Here is a 24583-nt window from a genome sequence, read left to right as displayed (position 1 = left end):
CTTGGCACATACAGCTCAGCAGCTGAGTAAGAAGTAACTGGATTTTTTCCCATAAAGAAAACTACAAAGTTGGGTTAAACCAAATCTGGTTTCTAGATGAGTGCTGTTTAATAACTAGGACTATTACTGGGCACAACTGCCTCAATACAACGGTCCAGTTTTGCCACAATACCTTTCATTGGGCTTTAACAATTCTCTCTAAAAGAGAAGTTACCAAGTTTCTAGCTATATTGATCAGTCCAAGGAATCTTTGTAGTTTAAACTTCCTTTTCAGTTTATTACTGACAGTTTTCCAAATGAAGAACTGCTGAATGTGGAATGTTATATTTTAAAACACATGCTTTATCCTAATGCAAAGGGCATTAAGTGATTAGTTTTGGCATTTGTGTTTCACAGTTGGATAGCTTATGTTCTGCACGTCTGCCATATTATCTAGGAAAACACATTAAAAACATTCTGTTTAAGGCTTCATGGTTAAAGGGACACTGTCGTGTACATTAGGTATCTTTTCAAAAGTAGACTCTTCCATTGGAGAACAATCCTGCACACTAGTGTATGGGGGCTGGATTAGATGAGCTAACATGGATTTATTTCTAGTCATAATTCCTTTGATATTAAGCAAGTACCCTGTTTTTACACACTTTTTAAAAAAGTCATCTTGGGGACACAAGTCTGTTTTCTTTCAGAACAGATGCAACACAATGTAGTGTGATAATAGAGGCAGTAGCTCTAGAGCTCTGTTTGTGTAGGTCCTACAATGGAAATAGTGATTCATTTATTAAAACCACAGATCTAGTTCAAAAGACATGGAGGGGGTCTCAACAGACATGCTTCTCTCGGGCTCCCATTGTGTTTGTGCTTAAATCTTGGACTTTCCTACCTTATGACTCCAAATTGAGTCTCTTTTAAAAAAGGGGGGGGTGGGAGGGGAGAAATGGTAAGTCACAGTAAACAAGCACTGGGGGGGGGGAAATACAGCACAGTAGACAACCTGTCTGCACCATAGTCCTAGCTAAGGTCCTGGATATGTCAAACATCCTGAGATTTGATATCAGCACAGAAAATGACCTGTCATAAGATCCCACAAATGGACAATGTACTGGACCAGGCTAATGCTTGCCTCAACACCACAAACCCTAGAGCTTTAGGAATAAAGAAGGTGGAAGGTGCTGAGCAGGAATGAGCACAAAACACTGGAAGATGCAACAGAGGTACATGAAGTACTTAGCTACAAAATTGAAGTCTTAGCTTAATCTCTCAACCTATACTTTGCTAATTTTGGAACTACAGATAAGGAAGAATCTAGTTAGTTAGCTAATTAGAAAATCTAGAGGCTGATCTCATCGGTATGAAGAAACGAGCATACAGAGTCCTTATGGCTTTAGTCATATTTCATAAGCAGTAAGGAAACGGAGTTCTCCAACTTTCTTCTGATACTGCTCTTAATACAATCCGTGGCCTGAGAGCCATCTGTAGTGCTTTCCCAGCTACTCAGACAAGACAACATGCTTTTATCCCTCTGAAGCAAAGCTTTTTAGGAAGAAAATTTAGGTTGTATTGTACCTAGTGTGAAGACAATGGACAGAGGCGGGGCCTGGGGCCGGTGATCTGAGATGCCCAGCTGGGAGCAGGGGGGCTCCGGGCTGGAGAGGGGAAGCAGGCAGAGCCCACCGGGATGCAGAGAGACTGGGATGTGCTGGGCTGAGGGAGGCCAGGCCTGAGGGTCAGAGAGGTTCCTGTGCTGTGTTCAACTCTCAATAAACCCTTCTGTTTCATGCTGGCTGAGAGTCACTCCGGTCTAGAGAACAGGGTTGCATCAACCCCTTCAGGGGTGGAGGCCCCGGGGGTCCAGAGCGCGTGGACTCCCTGAGGGGGCCCACGGCAGAGACAGACGTGCTAAGGCTCGGAGAGGTGCGGATCCAGGAGGTGGAGGGGCCGGACCCCGAGAGAGAGTGGACCCCCGAGAAGGGCTGTCTCACTAAAAGGGGCACCCCCCACGGACCTCACGGGGCCAAGAGTGGGCACGATCTGTGAGTCCGTGACACCTAGCCAAATGAAAAAATGTAAGAGACAAGACATAAGAGGACTGTGAGGCAGCAAAAAGACTGAGCATATAATGCTACAGCAGCTTGTGAAGTTGTGCCATAGACACTAAGGCCCAGATCCAAAGGAACTTAGGTGGTGCAACACTGATCATCCCTGTGTCTAACTTTTAGGGACGGGTTGGGGGGGGCGGGGAAGTCATAGGAACAACACTGATCCAGAAAGCCTCTTTAGTGCTTTAACCACTGAATATGGGATTTCTGATGTGGGGCTCCCTCAGTCTCCTGTTGAAGTTGTTCCTCTGGGGATAAACAATTGGAAAGTGATTGAAGCAGGGGGACTGGACCCTAAGTCTCCCACCTCCTAAGTGGATGCCCTAACCACTAGGCTACTCATACACTCTCTCTCTCCCCAAACCCTAGATTTTGGCAAATGTGGATTGAGGCCAAAGGCTGGCTGTTCAATTGGTAGAAACTGGCATGACAGGTTATGGAGCTATGTCAATTTACATCAGCTGAGCTGGACCAAGACTAAGATGAACACTTGTGTACCTATGTAGGGACTGACATGTTCTGAAAGATGTCGGGTAATGTGTGTTTGGAGTTCAGAAAGTCATCAAACCCTCCATCACACTGGTGAGATGAAAACCAACACGGTCTGTATTTTTTGAGTGTGGAATAGGTGTATAGAGTGCTTTCAGTTCATTCCAGTCATCAAAACAACACAGAAATTAGAGTTCTAAGCATTTGAGGGCATGTTTCTATTTCTAAAATAGAACGTGTAGGTTTTGCAAGAACACCCCCTCTCCCCACTCCTACACCCATTCTTATCTATTTAAGCTGTTCGGAAAAAGTAATGGTTACATTGGGAAAGTCCAGTTGTCTTTCCTATTTTAGAGGTGGGTTTTAGAAAAACCCTCTTTAAATGTTTAGTGCAGAACCCATTACAGGCTACTAAATGGAAGTACTTATTCTGGGACAATGGGTGCATCCCCATTGATTTCATTGGGGTTGCACCCACGTAGTAGAGAAGAATTTGGCGCTGGCTCTGAGTGCTGCTGAGTAGATAATTTAATATGTGCACTAAAGAATAAAGATCCCAAACCTGTAAGGAACTCCATTCAGGCAGATCCCTGTGTCCACATAGTGCTCCTTGCAGAATCAGGGCCTTAGCAGGCAGTCATGTGTTTACAAGAACTTGAATCTCCTGCACATTTTGTATTATTGTTGCACATAGTCAGCATTTGTGTTAGGCTGCTGTCATTACACAGAAGAGAATTTAAGTGTAAACAGGACACTTGAGTTCTTGAATACAGTTCTCAATCCCCAAAAAATTAAGTCACTTTATTACAGGGAGTTCCAAGGCTATTATAATACTTTAATTACAACTGTGTAACTATCACAGGATACATTTGCATTTCTCCCATGAGTCTGTAAATATGAGCATAGTATCAGGAAGGCTATTTCTGGAAAATGCTTACACTAATAGTTTTTCTGAATACTTAGTGTTCCATCTTGCTCCCATAAAAGACTGTCTGGTAGGCGGTTTGCCCTTAACATTGAGCCCAGAGGTGAAATCCTAGCTCCAATGAAGTCAATGAGAGTTCTGCCACGGACTTCATTGGGGCCAGGATTTCACCCCTGGTCCTTTGACTATGAATGCGCCAAGAGTGGTTCTCTTCCTACAGCTGTCACTTAGATGTTGTGTAAGAAAGATGAAGGAGAAATGCTAGAGTCTAACATGAGCACATCAGATTGTCTTTCTAGGCCACCAAGTCTATTTGAAAAGAGTCATCAAACTGATGCACAGCAGAAATAATCAATATTGAACCTTGAAAGCTAAGATGGGTTTTGTTTTGTTTGGCAAACTTGATCCACCTAGAAGGGAGAACTTTTCACTTCAGCTTACTCTACTCAGAAACACACTATAGAAAGAGATCGTGCTACTGGGGCAACGCTAAATTAAATGTAGAAATCTGTCAGCTAGAGGACCTATCGATATCACAGAGATTTCACCACAGTATCGTCACTTACCTGCTTCATAATCATTCTTATTTTTCAAATGGAGTTTGGAATTCTATGTTGGAAGGATGCATCTAAGATTATATTAACCTGAAACTAGAACACACATAAAATAAAAAAAAACGTTAATAGAAAGAATTAAACAACTAAAAGCAACCTGAATTATAGGCTGAGTCATTGGCTGTTCAGTGCCTAGCACAATGGGGCCTGATCTTTGACTGGGTTTTTAGGACTCTAACAAAAATGGTGAGTGAGCAATATGAGACAGCTATTTAAGGGGGAAGGGATATCTCAGTGGTTTGAGCATTGGCCTGCTAAACCCAGGGTTATGAGCTCAATCCTTAAGGGGGCCATTTAGGGATCTGGGGCAAAAAAATCTGTCAGGGATGGTACTTGGTCCTGCTGTGAAGGCAGGGGACTTGACTTGATGACCTTTCAAGGTCCCTTCCAGCTCTATGAGATAGGTATATCTCCATATTAGAAGTTCTTCAGGGTAGAGATTGTGCTAGATCCTCTACAAAAGCATAAGACACAATGGGGCATCAGTATTATTACAACATTGTTTATAGTTCTTTGAAACGGCAATTTTAACAAAGATATTCTTGATCCCACCTGTGCAGCACATGAACTGAAATACATTTAGTGCAGCTGCGCACAAAATCTTGGGCCTCAGACCTTCAAGGGCAGTTCTACTCTGAAAAGTGACCTTGTAAACATCTCATTGGAGGGTTCCATGTTTACTGTCTCATCAGTGACTCCAGATCAAGTATCCAGAGTTTACGTGATTTTCCAGCTGCCAGTCCTGCAAATTCAACCTGGACTTTGATACTGTTGATGAATGAAGATATAACATAGCCCTTTATGCTAGAGATCTGCACCTCCACTCGAGATTAACACGGGAGCATTCCTAGGAGGATCTCTACATACCAGCACTTTGTAAGAGGAGTTTGCACCTGCTGTGGATCTGGCACCCTATTTACAGAGCGATACACATAGTCAAAGCCTCAGTGAGCCAGTCAGACACCTCCTTTCATAATGCCCCTCTATAGAACTATAACCAAGATACAGCACCCCAGAGCAGTGCACAGGATTTCCATAGCCTGACCCACTTTTTCATGGTACCTACTCTACATGTGCTGTGCTGAATGTAATCATAATGCCTTGTAAGAGCTGAATCAGAAATAGATGCAGGAAAATCCTTTATTTATCCTTCCCAAATGTAAGAGCAAAAGCTTTAATAAAACCGGTTGGTTATTTTCTGCTTTTGGGGGCAGACCTAATGGTGATCAAAGGAAGCATTTCATCAGCTGTTGGGTGTGCAAGGAATAAACACAGTTAACACTCCTACAAAGCCAAATATGAGGGGCTCTGGCCCAAGTTTTCCAGAAGTGACTAGTGACTTTGCATGCCCAATATGAGGCAACTTGAAGGAGCCTGGGTTTCAGAGGGCAGACGCTCAAGACTTTCTGAATATCAGACCCCTCTACAAGGTGTCTTAAGTTGGGCACCCCAAAAGTCACCAGTTGCTTTTGAAAAATTTAGGCCTGTGGTTTTAAATAAGAAGGACCTGAGCCAAAATGTTAGGATCCACACTTTGCTCAGTATCAGCACCCTGTCTACTTGAAATTAACTAGACAAGGGCCTGCACTAAACCCCTGGATTTGAATGTGTTCTACCTCAATATTATGCTCTTCTTAATACCAATGATATCTCAATGCTTTAAATATGCCATGTGTATTAAACAAAATCATCATCAATACCTCTCTTTAGGGACCTGATCTGGGATGCTGACCTCAATGAGCTTCGAATGTGGCCCAACAGCCCGATCTGATCCTCCCTTGACAGGCTGGGATGTTTGCCATCTCTCTGCCCCAATGAAGGCCATGTTAACTACTTGCCAGGAGCAGAAAGACCCCACCTAATTAGCACACTCATTTGCATAACTTAAAAACAAGCAGTAAATATGCACAGCTATGGGGAAGAAAGGACCAGCTTGTAGGTAAGGTACTGGGCTGGGTCTCAGGAGATCTGAGTGCAGTAGCAGAGCCAAGGACAAATTTCCCAAGTGAGCTTAGACAAGTCACCTAATTTCTCTGTGCCTCAATTTCTCCCACTTGTGAGACAGCTAGCTAGTTTATGAGGCTTTCAGATACCATTATGACAAGCACCATAGAAAAGTCTTCAGCTGATGTAATAGTCCTAACATTTGCTTCTACTTGTATCTTTCCAGACTGATAAATAGAAGTGACTTTTTGAAGACTGCAGTTCACTTGCAGTAAGTTGATCAGCTTCATACTCATTCTGCAATTACAGCACAGCCAGGAACTAGGTTCTATTATTCCTCTATGGGTTGTGTTCAGCCCTTGGGCACCGTACTGTGCACTCCTGCAATATTGGATGGAGCTTTTACTGGGAATTTAATTATGTACAGAAACCCTACCCCTGGGCTGGCAGACACACACAGTGCAGAACACAACAGGTAGGTTAACCACTTTAACCATCCCTTTCTAGATATATTTCCTGCTTTCCCTTTATTTAATAACTTGTTTAAAAACTGCTAGTGGGAAAGAAGAAAACCTCATAAGTTCTCCAACAGGTGGAGTCTTTAAATCATGGTGGGATCTCTTTCTAGAAGAGATACTCAAGTTCAATGAATAGTTGTTGGGCTTGAAAGTCTATGCAAGATTTCAGATTATATTATCATCACAGTAGTCGTTGCTAGACTAAAATCTATCAGGTTATAGCCTAGTGATCTCAACTTGTTTATTCACAGACTGCTGTGACTACTACAAGCTAGTCCAAGTTAACACCTCTGAACTGCTTTCCGGTTATCTACAGGTGAGGTGAAAGGAGAGATCCCCCTGTTCATCTGCTTGAAAACAGGCTAAGGAGTATAAGACTCCAGATGTGGCACATTCCGGTGATTAGCTTGGCTTCGGTACCCTCCCTAACAGGAAGTTTCTCCTAGCAAGGTGTCCGTATGCTCTAATGAGCTCAATGCTGGGGCAGGGAGGATGTTGAGCTCATTGCCAAGATAAGGGCCTGGGGCTGGGGGAAGAATAGAGCAAAGAAGCAGGGTGGAGTGTATGTGCTTGATAATCAACTGACACCTTATTTCTGTGTGTGTGAAAGGAGCACTGAGGCGGCAGGAGAGAGAAGAAGAGGGGATGTAGGAAAGGGAGAGTAGGAACGGGAAGTGGATCTTTCCGGTGTCTTCTTAAACATCTCTTGTATAAGGTAAGTGCCATTAAGTCCCCTCTTTGGGGGTGGGGAGATAGCTGAACCTGGGAGGAAAGTTTCTATATTTCCCAGGATTGTGGCTGACTCTGTGTGATGACTTTGCAGCCAGTCTCTCCCATGGAAGTGTTGAAACTTGTACTTGGATCTTCTTAGCAACTTGTTTATTTATATGACTATTTCTTTCTACAGCACTGGATAACGGGAAACTCTCCGATGTCTTCTAATCAGAAGACAACTCATCCCAATCTGCTATTTTTCCATAAGGGACTCTGCCTAAAGCCTGTCTTCATCTAGCTATATTAAATTCTCTTCATTCCCTTTGTCAGCTAAATCTGCAATTTTGTCAAAGGAGGCAATCAGGTTTGTCTGGTATGATCTGTTCTTTATGAACCTGTGTTGCTTATCGCTTATCATGTTGTTCTCTCATAAGGGACTGACATATTGATTCCCTTACTATATTAGCAGGACTTGAAAATGCACTTGCTTGCAACAAGTGAGTGAAACTGACAAGTGGGTGTGCAGACCTTGCTAGAGATCAGTGACCCCTGCTGGAAGCACTGCTGGCAGAGTGAGGAGAGGGCTGTTCGCGTATCAGGGGGAGCTCTGACTTCCTCTTTATTAGTGATCACTTCTAAGGACCTGATTCAAAGGCCAAGGAAAGATTCCCACTGACCTCAGTGAGCTTTAGATTAGGCCCTAAATCCCCTAGTGCCTCACTTCTTAACTATTTAAAACAGGGAATTTGTTCTCTCATCAGTTGCAAGTCTTGCCCTATTGTTTCTCGTGTATGTTAGTTGGTAGATATCCTGGTAATTAACACACCGCCTGTGGTTTATAGGATGCCAACAATTAATTCTCTTCCCTTTTTCTCCATTCCTGCTCCACAGAGCTTCAGGGCTGACTCCACTGCTGTTCTCAATCTGTATTCCACTGCCAGCGTCAATATTTCTCTTATATAAGGCCCATGTGCAGGCTATTGCTGTATAAAATGAGAAAGTGAGGCAACTGCATTATTGAAGCAGTTCTTAGACCTTCTGCTGTGCGTAATCTAGTAACTTTTAATAGTAATATCTTAGCATGTGTAGTGCTTCAGAACACGATAAGCCCACTTTTTGCAAGGGCAAAGCACATTGGGGGGCTGCGCTTTCTTGACAGTCTGGCCATGAGCATCACAATGGGAGCTCCTGGGCACTGAGTGCTATTGAACACCTGGCCCTGATTTATGTGATTTATGACATTCAAGAGCTGAGATCTCTTGAATGTCGGGCCCTAATTGTGGGTGGTGAGCCCTTGGAAATCTGTCCCCCCACAAACACTGAATAACAAATCTCCCAAAATCTCCGCGGAGGGAGATAAATGGATTTATTCCCTCCATAGATTGGGAGAGCTAGGTAAAGTGACATGCCCGAGGCAACATTATGAATCAGTGACAGAGACAGATTTAGAATGCAGGCGTTCCTTAAATTCTGAGTCTTTTTTTTATGATTTCTTTCTCGTTACTACAGCCCTCCTCTGCACTCCACCCTTCCCTAGTCAGCAGCTGTCAGAAGCTGGGGAACCCAGCTGCTTTCTTGTCATCTGGTCCTGGCTGTGCCATGGGATTAAATTCACTCTGTACAGCATCTGTCTACAAGTGTCTCGGGGACCCAGGGCTCAGTCACTGCCTGAAGTAGCGTCTCCTGGTGCTGGTGTAATTTGGTTACTGACATGACTTTAATACAACCCTTAAGTATGCATTTGTTTCCAGTAAGCCCTTGAGTACAGCCAAGTCCTTTTTATATTGAAATCCAGGATCCTCCATAACATTTTATTATGAGGTTTGCTATTTTTGGAGCTGCAGTTACCCTGTTATGAGCAAGGCACATAACATCTTTTGATATGAAATCATTAAGGGCACAGCAGAGTTCATTACAGGGGCATTTCACTGTATTAAGAACAAATCAATACCACATACTAATATAGCAACATGATACCTGGCTTCAGTTATGAATAGTATAGCTAGAAATGGAGACAATATTCTCTTGGCCTCAGTGTGCTCCTCTTCCAATATATTACCTGTTGTGTTTTCCCTAGTTGTTGTGATGGATTTATATTTGGACATGATCCAATGGCTGTTTTTTGAGATATCTGAACACTATATTTTTAAGGCATAGGAGAAAGATGTAGAAAGATGTAACTTCCTGATCAAGCAAGGATGCAGGTAGACCCCCATTGATTTCAATTGAGCTCCATGGGGGTCCTTCCAGAGAGAGATCATTGGAGGATTGGGGCCCAAAGCACCATCTTTTCATGCTTGGCTCATGCACATTTCCCTAAGTAACAAATAACCACGGAACAAGCTTTAGAAACTTCAGCCTAGAAGAGGATTTTGAAGGGAGGGAAGAGGGGAAGTATAAAACATTTTAAGCAGAAGGGAGGGCACTGCTGGCAGCGAATTCTCTGGAAGGGTCACTTTCCTTTGAAATGATCTGCCCTGGATCAAGATCTGAATTAGCTGTCCTTCTGGGCATGCTGTATAGCCTATCTAGTTGAGTCAGCATTGGCGGAGGGCTGAGGTGGTACAGGGTGGGCTTTCTGTCTACTGGTAAGGTGTTGGGAGGGAGGGGGGGCGCAAGGGCATTCTAAACTGTATTATTAATGTGACTAAATGATGGGCAGAATTCTTTCCAAGGAAATCAACGGTAAGTCTATCCCGTAAAAAGAATTGGAACTCTGGCCTTCCCCAGCCACCTCCCTTCCAGAGTTTCTCCGTAACCATCAAGCCCTGCTCTTGTGCATCTTGAAACGTTTCCTTTTGTAGCTGACCCGGTGACTTTCCCCCCCCCCCCCCCACCGCCATCACGTTTCTCGTGCCCATCACAGTGTCTGATGTTGATGTGAATCTCTTTCAGCAGTAACTTGGTTGGGGTAACTCAATAATCCCTAGAGAATGATAGGGGTGGCTTTGTTCGGCAAACAAACAATTATTCAACAGTGGATTTTAATTATTTTTTGCCTCTTGAAATTATGCTTAATGGAGAAGAATAGCCATTTGTCAAGGCCACACTTAACACTGACTGGAACCAAAGGGGGTTTTCTTAAAGCCACGCTGACAATAAAAAATCAAGTTAGCAATGCTTGGTGCTGTAGGCTTTCTCCATAATGATCTGACATGCTCAAGCCATTATTAACTTAATGCTTTCATTTACTAGATCATTCCTGGAGGAAGCCCTCCTGGTCTAACTGCTATTGCTAGTTAGAAAAAAGTACAGTTAATAGCTTGAGCTGCACTTGAAAAGGCCTACAGCTCAAGACAAAGTTAATTCAGTTTCGCTTTGTTAAATTTCTAGCATGAACTTAAGCAAAGCCTCTTGTTCTACACTTCCAGCCCAGATGTTAAGTATTTCATTATTGTGAATTTATTTGTAAGCTTAATTATAAAAGTACTGAACTTCCAACTTTTCAGGGCACAGTTAGCTTTAGGGCTTCTGTATATTAGAAAATGTTACCAATTGTCTTTAAACGCAGTAAGAGTCGTGTTAGCTGGCATGGTACTGAGTGGTCAGTATAGACAAAGACAAGTTCTGTTTCAGCAACCCAGAGTTTAATCGTGAATAGCTGACACAGTGCTGAACATAGTTTGCCCTGTTCTGTGATGACTAGTCAGTTACATTTAGTGCTACTCATCTCGTCTCATTCGTATCTGAACAAGGCTAACACTAGTAATATAGACAGGCCTTAGTGACAGGGCCGGCTCCAGGCACCAGTGTAGGAAGCAGGTGCTTGGGGCGGCCAATTCAAAGGGGTGGCACTCCGTCCAGTATCGGGGCGGCATGTCCGTGTCTTCAGTGGCAGTTCGGCGGCGGGTCCCTCTTCCGTCTCTTCCTCTTTGAGCTGCCGCCGAATTGCTGCCGAAGAGGAAGAGAGGAAGGACCCACCGCCAAACTGCAGCAGAAGAAGCAGCGTGATTGAGCTGCTGCCAAAGTGCCGCCGCTCGTCCTTTTTTTTTTTTTGCTGCTTGGGGCGGCAGAAAAGCTGGAGCCGGCCCTGCTTAGTGATAACTTGGACTGTAAGCTGTTGGGGTATGGACTGTCGTTTGCTCTACCGGCAGAGTTCCTGAGAAGCAACGAGTCGCAGATGTCAGTGCAATTTCTTTTCTTTAACAATTGCATCTGCAACATCATGGATGAGAACAGATTCAGTATCTTCCTCAGAAAAACTCTAGACTGTTGCCATTCTATCTCTAGCCTACTTCCTGTTAGATACCTGCAGGGCCCACAAGATGACACTGTGCTACAATCTGTGCTCACAGCCCCTAGCGCAGTGGGACCCCATCTAAGGTGACCAGACAGCAAGTGTGAAAAATCGGGACGGGGGTGGGGGGTAATAGGAGCCTATATAAGAAAAAGCCCCAAATATCGGGACTGTCCCTATAAAATTGGGACATCTGGTCACCCTAACCCCATCTCAGCTGAGGACTAGTGCTAGTGCAATAGAAAGCGAAGCACTTTCCAAGGGTGTGTGGAGAATACAGTTTATCTGTGTTCATATACAAATTCCAGAAATCTTCTGCCTATAAAACAAACAGAATTGAATTAACTCAAAGCAAAACGATATTTGCCACCAAACAAAAATTGAAATACTTGCTGAAACTAGATTTGTTTTCCCGATTGAAATCAATGTAATAGAAATGCGGTTGACGTTCAGCATTTTCATGGCTACATAACCGCTTCGGTGCAATAATTTTTATTATTATTTCTATTACAGGAGCACTTTCAGGTCCCCAGACAGATAAGAGTTGGGCTAGGCATTGTGCATACACACGGTAAGAGAAACCTGACAAGACAAAGGAAATATTTGTAGCCCTGTCTGTACAAATGGGAAACAGAGGCACAGAAAGACTAATGACCAGATTTTTCAAAAGGGCCCAGCTGCATCTACGAGTGGGGCCAGATTTTCGGGTGAGCTCAGCTCCCATTTGGGAAAATCTGGGTTTAGATGCCTAAGGTGCTGACCCCTCCTCAGCTCCATAGAGAACAGAGGAAGCTGGCAAGTGCTGAGCACGTCTGACAATCTGGCCCCTTCTTCTAGGTGCATAAATGGGCACAGAACTCTTTTGACTTGGCCAAATCTGTGGCAGAGCTGGCAAATGAACTCAAATCTCCTGACTCCCACTCCAGTGCTTTAGCCACAGTTAAAGAAAAAGTTTTACTGGGGGAGGTTTGTATTTTAAAAATCCAGCTCCATTTTATTTGATTCAGGGGTGTATGATTCTGAAATCTGGATAAATCATTGAAATATTCCTTTTGAGACGATTGTCACATGGATATAGACCTGACAGACCATAAATAAATTAACCCTGAGCCGAACCCCATCAACCTAGCATGAGGTATGAAGCAAAGAAGCACCAGATCAGTCTTAGGCTGGATATTATTTAAAACCTTCATGAATGGCCCGGGGGATGGGGAGGGAATAAATTACACTATTGATCACATTTGCAGATCAGACAAAACTAGAAGGGACTGAAAAAACACAGGAGGATGAATGGAAATTATAGTGTGGCAAGGAGAGATGGGCAAGTCGAAATGTGATGAGGTCTGATTCAGCTAAATGTAAAATACTGCGTGACGCACAAGCGTCGGCACATATAACAGGAGAGTGCGGTCTCAAGAGGAGCAATGTGGAAAACGAATGGGGGGGCGGGGCTAGTCTGCAATGTGACAAAGATGGGGGGGAAAAGCTAAAAATGCCCTTCAGCGGTATATAACCAGGGTTGGTACCTGTAGGAATAGAGGGGTAAGGCTGGCTCTTTTTACAACCTTGGTTAGATAGGACTTATTATTTGTACTGCAATAGAGCCTAGTGGCCTCGGTGTGCCAGGTGCTGCACGTACACATACAGATAGACACTAGAACTCTAAATAGACAAGACAGGCAAAAGGAAGAAAGGGGAGTCTGTGGCAGAGCCAGGAACTGATCCCGATCTCCTGAGTCCCAGCACAGTCTTGCCCATAAGACTGTCACTCCACTCATTCTACATTTTGGTGCCCCACATTACAGAACAGGCATCAACAGCTTAGAGAATCCAAAGCAAGGGAGTTAAAGGTTTAGAAGATGTGAACAGTGAGGAGAGGCCTAAATGTGGATTAAATAGGCAGATCTTGGAGGAAAAGGAGCAGAGAGACATACCAAAGCTAAGCAATAGCTCAGTATCTCTGAGGGCATGTGTTCCAATGATTACAGTACAGGATTTTATAATACTGGAACCTACAGAAAATCCACACATATGACTGTGATTCAGGACCTCTGGATTCCATTGCCTGCTTTGCTTCTGACTTGCTGTGTGGTCTTGGACAAGATTTGGCCGCTCTGTGCCTCAGTTTCCCCATCAGTAAAATGGAGATAATACCTCACATGGGTGCTGTGAGCCTTAATAAATGATTATGAGATTCCCTTCAATGAAAGGGCTTTGGGAAGCAGCTAGGGTAATGTTACTATTACCAGTGTGAAAGGTTTTAATATAAAGATATAGGGCAGGATTATTTATAGTGCTTCAGAGTGGCCAGAGCCCTGGCTTGAAAATTAAACTGGGCATGTCTAGGTTGGAGAGAAAGCAATGTGTGTGCTGTGGAATGACCTGCCGATGAGCTTGGATATTCCTGGGAGAGGCAGCCGGCCTAGACATCCCTCAGGTAGGGGAGCAGCTGGTGCTTTGTTGCTGCCGGTGTGTGAGGTCAGCTAAAACTCCAGGAGAACTCAAGTAGAAGAGAGTCCCTACCCCTGCAGGGAGCAGTGCTTCTTTGAGAACCTGAGCAGGTTTCTATGGTGACCACTTAGTGGGGAGCCATTTTAGTGGGAACCTTCATTCTGAGCAAATTAGGAAACAAGTTGCTCTGCTGCTTCCACTACAAACTCCTTTCCCTCCCTCCCGCGCGCGCCCCTCCCCCCCCAATGCAGCAGCACGGCAGGTGTGTGTTGCCCCTGCTGATTGGGCAGCCAGAATAAAGGAAAATTGGGCTGGATGGCGGGAGAGCCGGAGGCGTCTCATATGTGAGAAGGAGAAGAGCTGATCTGAAAACCTCGCTTTCCCCTCTTGCCTCTGCTACTATATTGTAACAAATCTGCGGCTACCTGGGACATGGTGGTTGTCACTACACCGCGGCCCCAAGGATTTCACAATGGCAGCAGGGATTTCACCCAGATCCTCCTCCTGTTTTCAAACAACAGGACTGTGTTCTCTGTTTTGAAAAAGAATCTCCATTAGCTGCTACCAATATATAGCCTAGGACACACAGCTGAGCAGTTCTGAATCAGGACAGCATAGGCCAGTCAATTCATTACAGTAGTTAACTCTGTAAAGCATTTTGGGGGAACAGTTTGAAGGAAATAGGCTGCACATTGCATATCTTATTTGTGTACCTCCTTGTCTAAGCAGGGTCAAGGGAGGTCAGTGCTTGGATGGAGACCTTCAAGAACACCCACGTGCTGTAAGAAATAATGCTTGCGAATCAGTCCAGGGCACTCTTCCCTCTTAGTCAGTACTGAGTAAATGCCCCAGCATGGCATTAAGGGCACTCCCACCCTGGAGGGCACATAGGGTGAGCTATGCTTCTCAATTGTTCTCCAAAGTCTCAGCTTGCATTTTAAAAAAAGAGTTCATCTCGAGCTGTTACAATTGCAAAGAAAACCTTCAACACGTAACATAAGTGTAACCAATGCTGTAATGTCTGCCTGAGTCTGCAGAGAGCCTGAAACAATAGTGCTGAAGACCAAGCTGTTCTGTTCACCTCACTGAGTGCTAATTCAGAAACCAATGACGGTACTTTACATACCACCATTGTTAACTATATCACTGCTCTCCAAAACGTGTAACAATAGAGAGGACGTATATTGTGAAGACCTGCACAATCTGCTTAGGTGAGCCCTTATTTTGGGTAGGCCTTTTACAGCACCTGGCCAAACTGAAAGGAGATGCTTGTGGATTTGTTTCCTGATGGTGGCTCAGCTGCCCAGAGTTTGGGAAATCCTGCCCCGGGGTATGTTTGCAAGAGTGTTAGCACTTGAGAGGAACCAGCATTTCACGAGGGAACATAGCTCACTCTCCTGGCCATGCAGGAATCTTTCCTTCAGTATGAATAATAGCGCCTGCTGCTAGCAAGCGGTGCTGGAAATGCCCAGCACTGAAAAGCTATTGTCTGTACCATGGAGCAGCGATTAGAAAGAGAGAAAGCAACTGATCTTAATGTGCTCAGTGTGTGAATTTCTTTCCCTTAATGTAGGCAGTGGTTACGATGCCAGGGAACAGGCTTCTTTTACAGTGAGTAAGAAGATTTTAAACCCCTGTATGCTTAACGGTTGAACAATGATTCATTGAATACATTCGTTGGGCACCAGCCATCCCTGCTGTTCATATGATTATAGCTTGAGTGAATAAAGCCCCCCCAAACTTACCTTTTCTAGGGACTCTGCATAGATCTTTCTGTTGTCTATTCCTCCGAGCAAGCCAGGAGATATCACCAACACAGCCACAGCCCCTAGTCATGATGTGGCTTTTAAACAGAACAGCTTTATTAGCTAGTGTTTTTCCTGCAGTAACCTCTCTCCAAAGAGGAAAGTGACACAGTTGGAGGTTATAATAGCTGCACTTTAATAGCATGGAAATAGGCCAGGTTACAAATAGCAGAATAGTAAAACCCCAATTGCTATTTAGCATCTTATAGCAGCTCCCAGGGCCGCGTGTGAGCAATGTTAGCCAGCGGTGCAGTGAGCAACACATGTGCACCTCACAGGCACACACCTGGCCAATGCTAACCAATGCATGACGCGTGTGCAGCGCCTCGGTCCCTGCGCCAGCCGTGCTAACCAGTGCACTGTGAAGCAAAGCCAGGCGGCTGGCAGTGAAACGCTAACAGGTGCCCTGGCAAGGGGCTAACATCTCGCAAATCCCGATTTCAGTGTCAACCGCCATCCACATTAGTACAAAAACAGTTATACAAAACATCAGTCATGGCTAAAAGCACCGTTCCGCAACTAAGGCGCTTGCAATATTACGTTCTCCATGAAGCAGTGTGCTTTGCTGAACCCCACTCAGAGCACTAAGAGGAGGGCAGAGCAGCATGAGGCAGATTCATAGATTCGAAGGCCAGAAGGGAGCACTGTGATCATCTCGTCCGACCTGTATAACACGGGCCCTTGGACTGCCACAAAATAATTCGTTTGATCAAGGGGATGAACGATATTATGGGCAGCCCCATGGTCAAAGAGAGGGAGTAAGTGGGGCTGGAGATGGGAGGGGGGGCTAGTGTCTGTGCACAGGTGCCGGGGAAGCAGCAGCCACGAACAATGCCAAAGAGGGAATTCATAGGCTGCAAAAGAAACAAGCTTTACGAGGTCTCTTGGGAAACCCTCCAGATTAAATAGGAGACATGGGAGGAGTGGGGGCTCTCTGTAGAGATCCCAATACATTTTCTTGGCTTGGCATCTCCAGGAAGATGGTGAGAAGGCAATTGGGTTAGTGTGGGGCATACAGCAATGGGGAGGGGGTAGTTGGGTTAGTATGGGACAGACGGCACTGGGGAGAGGACAATGGGGCCGGGGAAGGGGCAGTTGGGTTAGTGTGAAGCATACGGCAATGGGGAGGGGCAGTGGCGTTATCCTGAGGTGTGAAGGTGAGGAGGACTATCCCAGTCAGAGTGGTGTGTTTTCCAACACTCCTAAAGGGACCAGAGATTTTGTCGTGTGCCCATTGGGCTCCAAGAGCTAAGCCAATTAGAACCGTGATGGGCGTAACAATAAAGTGTAACTGGCCCGCCCTGAGCTCAGGACGTACAAGTGAATGAGCTCATCCCGAGCCGATAGTGCTCAGTGGAGGAAGTGCTGTGTGATACTTCTGGCTGGGCCAGTTCCAATGCATGTGAACTGCCCAGGGAGGAAACAAAGCTAGGAACATGAGGGAAGGACAGGCAGAGGGTGAACCAAGAACTGTATTTATTACATAAGGTGGTTTGAACAGGCTTTTGCTCTCACATCCCCCCTTTTAGGCCTGAGTACATTGCAACATTTCCCCATGCCAACCTTGGCACAGTCTGCGATAACTGAATCTCCCATGTGATGTGAAAATGCACATTTTTCTAGAGCTGCGACTAACTTCCTTCCATCAGAGGAGGGGAGCAGAGGCCTCTCCACTTCTGGAGTTACGTGCAATATGCTCTCCTCGGGTCTGGCGAGGCGCATGGCAGGCGCACCCCCTAAAGCTGCACCCTTTGCATTAGGCCCAGCTCGGTTAGCTGGGATGCAGCAATGCTTCATGCGATGACTCGATGTGGGATGCACAGTGCCACTCTGTGGTCAGACATGTTAATGGCAGGACATTTCTCCAGGCTTTCGCTCCTATCACATTGGCACAGGGCTAATAAGGGGGGCACTTGTGGTTTACGGTTGTCATTTTTAATTCCTACAGCAAACACAGGGTGAGCTCAAAGCTGGACTGCAAAGAGGCTGCCAGACTCATCTACTCCTGCACTCTCCGTGCACACGTCCAGGGCTGAGGCTAGACTGCTGTGAGCTATGCCAAGGGCACGGGTGTGCCCAGGCCACAGACACAGGAATGCATCCCTGCAGCACAGGCCCCAAGACAGAAGCAGAGCTCATCGTATAGCACCACACTGGTGCTGCATTCCACTGACCTGCAGTAGCCAGTGCAAGCCCCTGTACCAGACGTGGAGGACTTCAGTTAAGTATAGTGTGCGTGGGTGGGTGCAACTGGTGGTCAGACGGTAGAGCAGAATTAACCACGGAACAGGGCTCTCTGGCCAGGGGTTGGATTCACTGCTCACACACATCCTGCCTGTTACTGCTGCCAGGACTTGAACACAGCCCCTGGCAGGCCAGAGGCAGCAGCACTAGCCGCTGGGCTGGATAGGAGCTGGCCCCTGGCAGAGCTTGCCTCTGCTGTCACTCTTTGCACTAGGGCAATGAATGTGAAGCTGAGCATGCGGCACAGTGTGTGCAAACACCTCTGTGTGCGCTCACTCAGGGCCTGACTCCATGAGCTGCTGGGTCCGCAGCTACCTTAGGAGCTGTGGTGGCTCAGCACCTTGCGGGACTGGACCCCTATCAAGCTGGCTAAACAGTGCCATGGAACTAATTTGTCTCCTGCTTCCCACTCTATTCTCCCAGATCAACTTGTTCAGGTTTGAAGGACCAGCTGGATCCAGCAGGTTTTTTTATCCTGTCCCATGCTCACTATTTATTCAACCCTTGTTATTTACAGTGTGTACTGTATACTATGCACACTCGTGCCCCGAGACACATGCTTCAGCCTGGGCCTGATCTGAAGCCCAGTGAAGCCAATGAGAGTTTTCCCATAGACGTCCATGAGCTCTGATCAGGCCTCTTGTTGGGGAACAGGAGGTGCCGAATGCTCTAAACTTGTATTGGCTTCAATGTGGATTAATAGCTCTTGGCACCTTGCAGGATTGGATATCCAGGAGCACTGAGCATCAACAGCTCCCAGGACCCGCGAGTGCTCAGCACTCTGAAAACCAGCTCCTGTAGATCAGCGTTTTTCAAGCTTTTCCATATGGAGACCCCCACTCCCACTTAGCAATATGGGAAGAGCAGGGTTGTTGTGATTTCCTCACATTTGTTTGCAACCCCTTTGAGGATCGTGAACCCCCAGCTTTGGCCTGTTTTCTCTGAGACCCTTCCTGTCGCTGTAGCCCCTGCAATCCTGCTAAACCACTACTGCATGTTATCTCTTTGGTATTGGTACAAAGGATAAGTAGAGAGTCTTTAGCTTTATTGTCAATTGACCAGCAACTTAAACTGAGTTATAAAAACAAACAAACCATGAATATGACATGGGGGAAACAGCTCAGCGGACAAAGGCCTGGTCACTCCCTCCCTCTGGACAGTATGCCTTCCAGGGAGTGGGTATAGACAACTAGCAATACACACTTAAGTAACTAGAAATATTGCTTCAAGCAATGTGCTCAGTATTTTCCTTTTTGTTAATAGTCAACTTCTCAGGAACTGAAGTGTAAAACGAGCAATAGTTTAGAGTTTTATCCTTTAGAGCATTCTGTAATAATTTAGGTTCTCTTTCCCCCTTCCACCACCCCAGGGGCAAAAATGCCCCTCCCACATGCTCTTTGCCTGTGTTAGCATCTAGAATGATTTCATGTTGCTGCTGCATTGGGGATTCCCAGTTTCACCTGCCCTGATTTTTTCCCCCCACCTCATCACCTTTTAACCTCTTACCGGGAGGCTTCTGGTATATGGAGCAAAGCCTCCTGATAGTGTAACAGGCCCTGTGGGACACTGGGGGATTCCACAACTGTTAACTGTCCGGCTGCTGGGCTCAGTATGTGCCCAGAGTCACAACAAACTCCATAACAAAAGGCCAAGGAAGGGAATAAGTCACTCAGCTTATACTGTCTTCCTGCAGTGAACGCACTTTCCCAACCCACACTCCACCTCTGTTCACTCTTACTGACAGAGGAAGTGTCTCCAAGGACCCACAGACACTCTTAGGCTGGGACTCTCAAGGCGGCCAACCCACACAGCCCTGCGTTATTCACTTTACTGCACAACCCAACATGTGCTTTTAAGTCATCACTTCACCCTGGATCTGCTGTCCCTGGCCAACTTCTGAAGGGACTGAGAGGGGAGTAATCAGTTTGGGGGATGGGATTTGCAGTTGCTGATCATCAGGGGTAAATTACATGCCTTAGTAGCTTGTGATTTCTCCCCTCCAGCACCAGGACCACAGAGATCTCTGTGAAGCAAAACTTAATCAGAGCATGGAAGGGTATAGGATCCAGCTCCAGGGAATGCCATGAATCTGTTGCTGTGCTGGGTGGCGTAGTAAATCGTTTGGAGCAGGGGTCACCGTGCATAGGATGCTGTGCTGGGTGCGTAGCGTGAATGCCTGGGATGGAAGGGGGTTACTGACAGTGCTTATGATGGGAAGCACTCCTGCATCAAACCCATCTCTGAAGGTTGAGCTTCAGCACATTTTTTCTTAGAAAGGCATCCAATCCTGATTTAGTTTCACTTCAGAGCTAATTACCAGTTTGGGCATTCGAGGACCCAATTTTCACCCATGCGTCTCTAAAGGTGCTATGTAAATTTCACAGCTGCACCAAGCAAAGCCTGCCAGGTGTCCGTGTGCCGGGTCTAGCCTTTGGAAGCACCGATGGAACATCGGCGATTCAGAATAACATCCCTGGGCAGCAGGGCAGCTGCCAGGAATTCAAGCTAGCACCCAGCTGGCACCATGGTTCACAGCCATAGGGAGAGACTATGTTGGCAACAGACATCTTTTCCCCTGAAAAGTGTCACGGATTCTAGTGAAGTCACGATGCATTTACACTAACCAGACAGTTAACTAGCATCCCCTGGTACTACCAATTTACCAAGTCTATTTTGCAGTCAGATGAAGCTGACCCTGCAGGTTACTGGGTGAGAGGAATGAGAAAGCAGGGTTACAGGTTTAATTAGAGCCAGAGAGTGCCTAACTGATTAATGAGATCCAGGGAGGCCTGTACAAAATCCTTAGTGCATTTCCTTTGCAGCCTCCACACCTGTCTCTCTTGGGCAGGAATTAATTTATGCGGCTGGGGAGTATCTCGTCACATGAGAGGGTGTCTCTGGGGAGTGGTGTTTCAGTAGGCCATTCCGGCAACTGAAAGGGCAAAGGATTTAAACACCCATATGTGGCAAGGTACAACACATTCCCCTCATGGCCCACTGTAGGGCCTGTCAGACAGGGAGCAGGAGGGGGGACAAGTTAATTTTTCCCATTTACACTGGAAACCACTAAATAAAATATAAATCGCAGAGAGTCAGAAAATGATTGAACACTCCCTCTCCAGTCACTGAAGGCAAAGAGCCCCTGTTCCCCCAATGGGCTCTGAGTGGGATGGAGGCTTCGAGGAAGAAGGGGCAAGGTAACCCCAGCCAGCCACACCTCGGGCAAGATCAGAGTTCTGGCAGGTCACCCTCCTGCTGGGGAGATGGAGAGAGGTGACGGCAGCAACTGACAAGAGCAGGTATAGATGGAATATAGCTCTGTTAGGGCATGGGCACGGCCCAAGGGGAACCTTCTGGATGTGAGAATTGATGTAGGCTCCCACCCAGCACAGAGACATCATCCGTCCTCATGGTCGGTGCACAGGCTGCTGAGTGGTCTATCAGCCAGAGCGAACCATTGTTCTTGTGTGGAATCCCGATACCTCAACGGCTGGGCCCCAATGGGCTTGGATGATTTCTCTTTGAGGTTGCAACATGGGCCTGGTTTGTTAAAGCTTCTAGCAGAGTGGAATCTGCAGTTCAATTGCTCTAGAACACACAGGGAACCCCCTGAACTCCTGGCCGTCCTGTGCCACCTCAAGGAGGGTGGCCTTCTCTGGCAGAGGCAGGGTAGGTGCTGGATGATCCAAGAGTCACTTCATAAGGAAGGCAAGTCCTCGAGTTACTGATGTTTCTTTGCTGCTGGGTAGAAGCTGGTGGGGTTGACAGACATTGAGGGTGGTGGTAGAGGGGGAGCTGATGGATTTCCTGGTGCTCCTAATATGGTTCTGACTTTAAACTCTTGTACAAGCAGCAGGTGAAGATCATTCCAAAGATCTAAAGGGTGAGGAGATACGAGACGGAGAAACATGATGTGTGCTTAGGGGCAGCTGTGTAAAGATGGGTCTATGTACCCTAACAGGTTAACAGCTATCAGCCAGTTGGGTCTTCTCACAGAGGCCAGTTTGACTCCTCTGTCTGACACAGGACTTGATCTTCAGAAGTGCTGAGCACCCACAACTCCAGCTGAAGTTGCTGGGAGCTGCATGTATTCAGCACCTCTGGAAAATCAGGCTCCATCGGATTTAAAGCCTCTGAGAACTGACTGTACTTCCAGGAACCCTGGAAGGGGAGGGGTCATTCTGGATGTAGAGAGGATGAGGAGAAAGCAGCTCGTAACATGCCTACTGGACCTTGATTGCAATGGGTGCTCAATGGATGAGCTGAGCATTTGGGAAACCCAAGCTCTGTGTTTCAATAAAACAGCAGGAGACGATGAGCAACACAGGGTGTCTCCCCCTACAACCAGCCACAGACATCCAATTGGTGCAGTTCGGTTACTAGCCAGAAAAAGGGGAACTGAGATCATATCCCACTGTCGCTCCCCTGGGAAAGCCTGAATCTTGAACCAGAGAGAATACCCTGCACCTTTCCTCTAAGACACAGGCAGGCTAAAAGAATAATGTACCGCCCCTGGAATGTGTGTCACTTTTTCACATTATCCTCAGAGTGGTATCAAGGCCACAGCACCGTTCACCTCTAGTGACAAAGCAAAGGAAAAAAATCAGGCACAAAACTACTCTGGTTCGGCAACATCTATGCTGGTAATTGTGGGGAATCCCCACTAGAGGTCTCCCTCACTCTGCAATAGATAACAGCAGGACCTAGGCCGTATCCGCATTTCAGAGCAAACCCCGGAGCTCAGCTCTCCTCAGCCCACTGCACTGGGTTTTAGCATCGGAATTTCTCTCTCGGAAGCATAGTTAAAGCCTCTGTTTTTATAGACACAAGGAAAGGAAACTAGCTCAGGGCATCTGTACCTTGGATCCCACAAGTTTAGATTAGCAGTTTGTGGAGACCCACACACCAAACTTCCAACGAATCAGTGCCATAACTTCCTAGCCATGCTCTGGGCTCGGCAGATGGTGCTTCACTGTCCTAGGGTTTGTCTTAACGTGGGCCAAGCTTCCCCACTCCCGAGCAGTCAGTCCCTTTACCTGAACACAAGCAATGCCAATCCCCACCGCTCCAATAATTTTCAGGTGTTCCTGGATGAAGTTTTCCAGCTTAGTGATGCAGCCACCCTGTGGGGGGAACGGGAAGAATAGACAGGAGTTAGTTTTGGTTTACTCCCTTGCCCCCTCATGCATTACAATGTTTGCAACCCTGGAAGGTGGGTGAATGAATGGGAGTGAAAACTAACAGGACGGATTCCTTGATACAACTTATTCTTATCTGTTTTATGGTGGCATCCAGGAACCCCAGAAAGGCATCAATGTCCCATCCTGTTAGGTGTTGTACAGACAGCACACAGAGAGCTCATAATCTACACTTCCACCCTTGTTACAGATACAGAATGTAACAGTGCAGCATGGACAGTAACCACTGTTATAGCAGGGAGCCTGGCAGCTCCCCAGAAATGGCTAGCAGGCTTCAATAGGTCCAGGGCAACAGCCTTACAAATGGCAAGTGAGCAAGGCAGTGACTGCAAAGCTAAGGCTAAGACAGCAGCCCAGCTGGGCACAGGCGATGGGGAGGCAAGTCCCCTCACAGAGACCAACATCAGCCCTGCAGCCAGAGGTGGGTGAGGCTGTGACCTCCCATACGCCTGGAGCTGAGTTGCGTTCTGGTGGCACAGAGGAAATCTTTCCCCAAGCTATTGGAAGGTCTCATCCGTGCCAGAACCTGCCTGCAAGGGATACTGCATCGATACCCAGTGACCCCAAAGGCTCCACCCTACGACTGTAATGGCTTTGACCTGAAAAAGGGCAAGGAAGCCCATGCCGGGTCTCCAGGAACTGCAGTTGGGACCAGCCACAAGGTCTCCTAAAACAGCAGCAGCCCTTTAAAGGAGAATTCCATGTAGGATTGTTTCTAAGAGCGATGAGATGGGGAGGCGTGGGCCCAAAAAGGTCAGGCACTGCCTGCCTCCATCTTGTAATTGTGTCCTTGGCTGGCAGCCTGCTCCCCTCCCAGCCTTGCCAAGTCGTTGCTGAAACAGAAGCAGCAACAGGGTTGGCTGAATATTGATCCAAGGGTCTTTAAATGATTAAGTGGGTTAATCTAGTGAGGCAGATCTTCTGTGGGACAGGGCAGGGCAGCTTCCAAACAGAGGGTAACAAGGCTCCTGCCCCAGAGAGCTTACAACCTACAGAGAGAGACGGAGGGAGGGGACAGGAGTGTAACATACAGGCAGAGGGGGTAGGGGTGGAGAGGCACAGGTCCTGCTTGGTCCATGGTTGGACTTCAAAATCTAAGCTATCCCCGGCTGTCCCATTCTGGAGCCATTATTACCTTCATGACCCAACCCGTGTCTCATTTTTTCAAACCCACTAAAATCTTGCCTGAACTACCCCCCTCTTAGCCAAACCCTGGGGGCCATCGCGCAGGCTCTCTCCCCTGAGAGCTCACTCAGCCCCTGCCACCCCATGGGCTCTCGCTCCTCAGAACTAGCCCAGCCCCCGGCTATCTCACGGTCTCTTGCTCTCCACAGCTAACCTGGCTCCC

General features: G+C 46.6%; 1 protein-coding gene across 1 annotated transcript in view; it reads right to left on the bottom strand.

Moving 5' to 3' along the window:
• Positions 1-21627: 21627 nt before the first annotated feature.
• Positions 21628-24583, bottom strand: part of CD151 (CD151 molecule (Raph blood group)) — a 54159-nt gene continuing 51203 nt past the window's right edge. The window contains exons 7-8 of the mRNA XM_065403779.1: positions 23074-23160; positions 21628-21913 (exon numbers count right to left, since the gene is read on the bottom strand). Coding sequence (XP_065259851.1) covers positions 21854-21913; positions 23074-23160 — 147 coding nt within the window. The 3' untranslated portion in view covers positions 21628-21853. The remainder of the gene's footprint in view (positions 21914-23073; positions 23161-24583) is intronic.

Source organism: Emys orbicularis, chromosome 4, assembly GCF_028017835.1.
Source record: "Emys orbicularis isolate rEmyOrb1 chromosome 4, rEmyOrb1.hap1, whole genome shotgun sequence".
NCBI classification, from domain to species: Eukaryota; Metazoa; Chordata; order Testudines; family Emydidae; genus Emys; species Emys orbicularis.
Note: the sequence above shows the minus strand (reverse complement) of the source record. Positions and strands in the feature narration are given on the sequence as shown.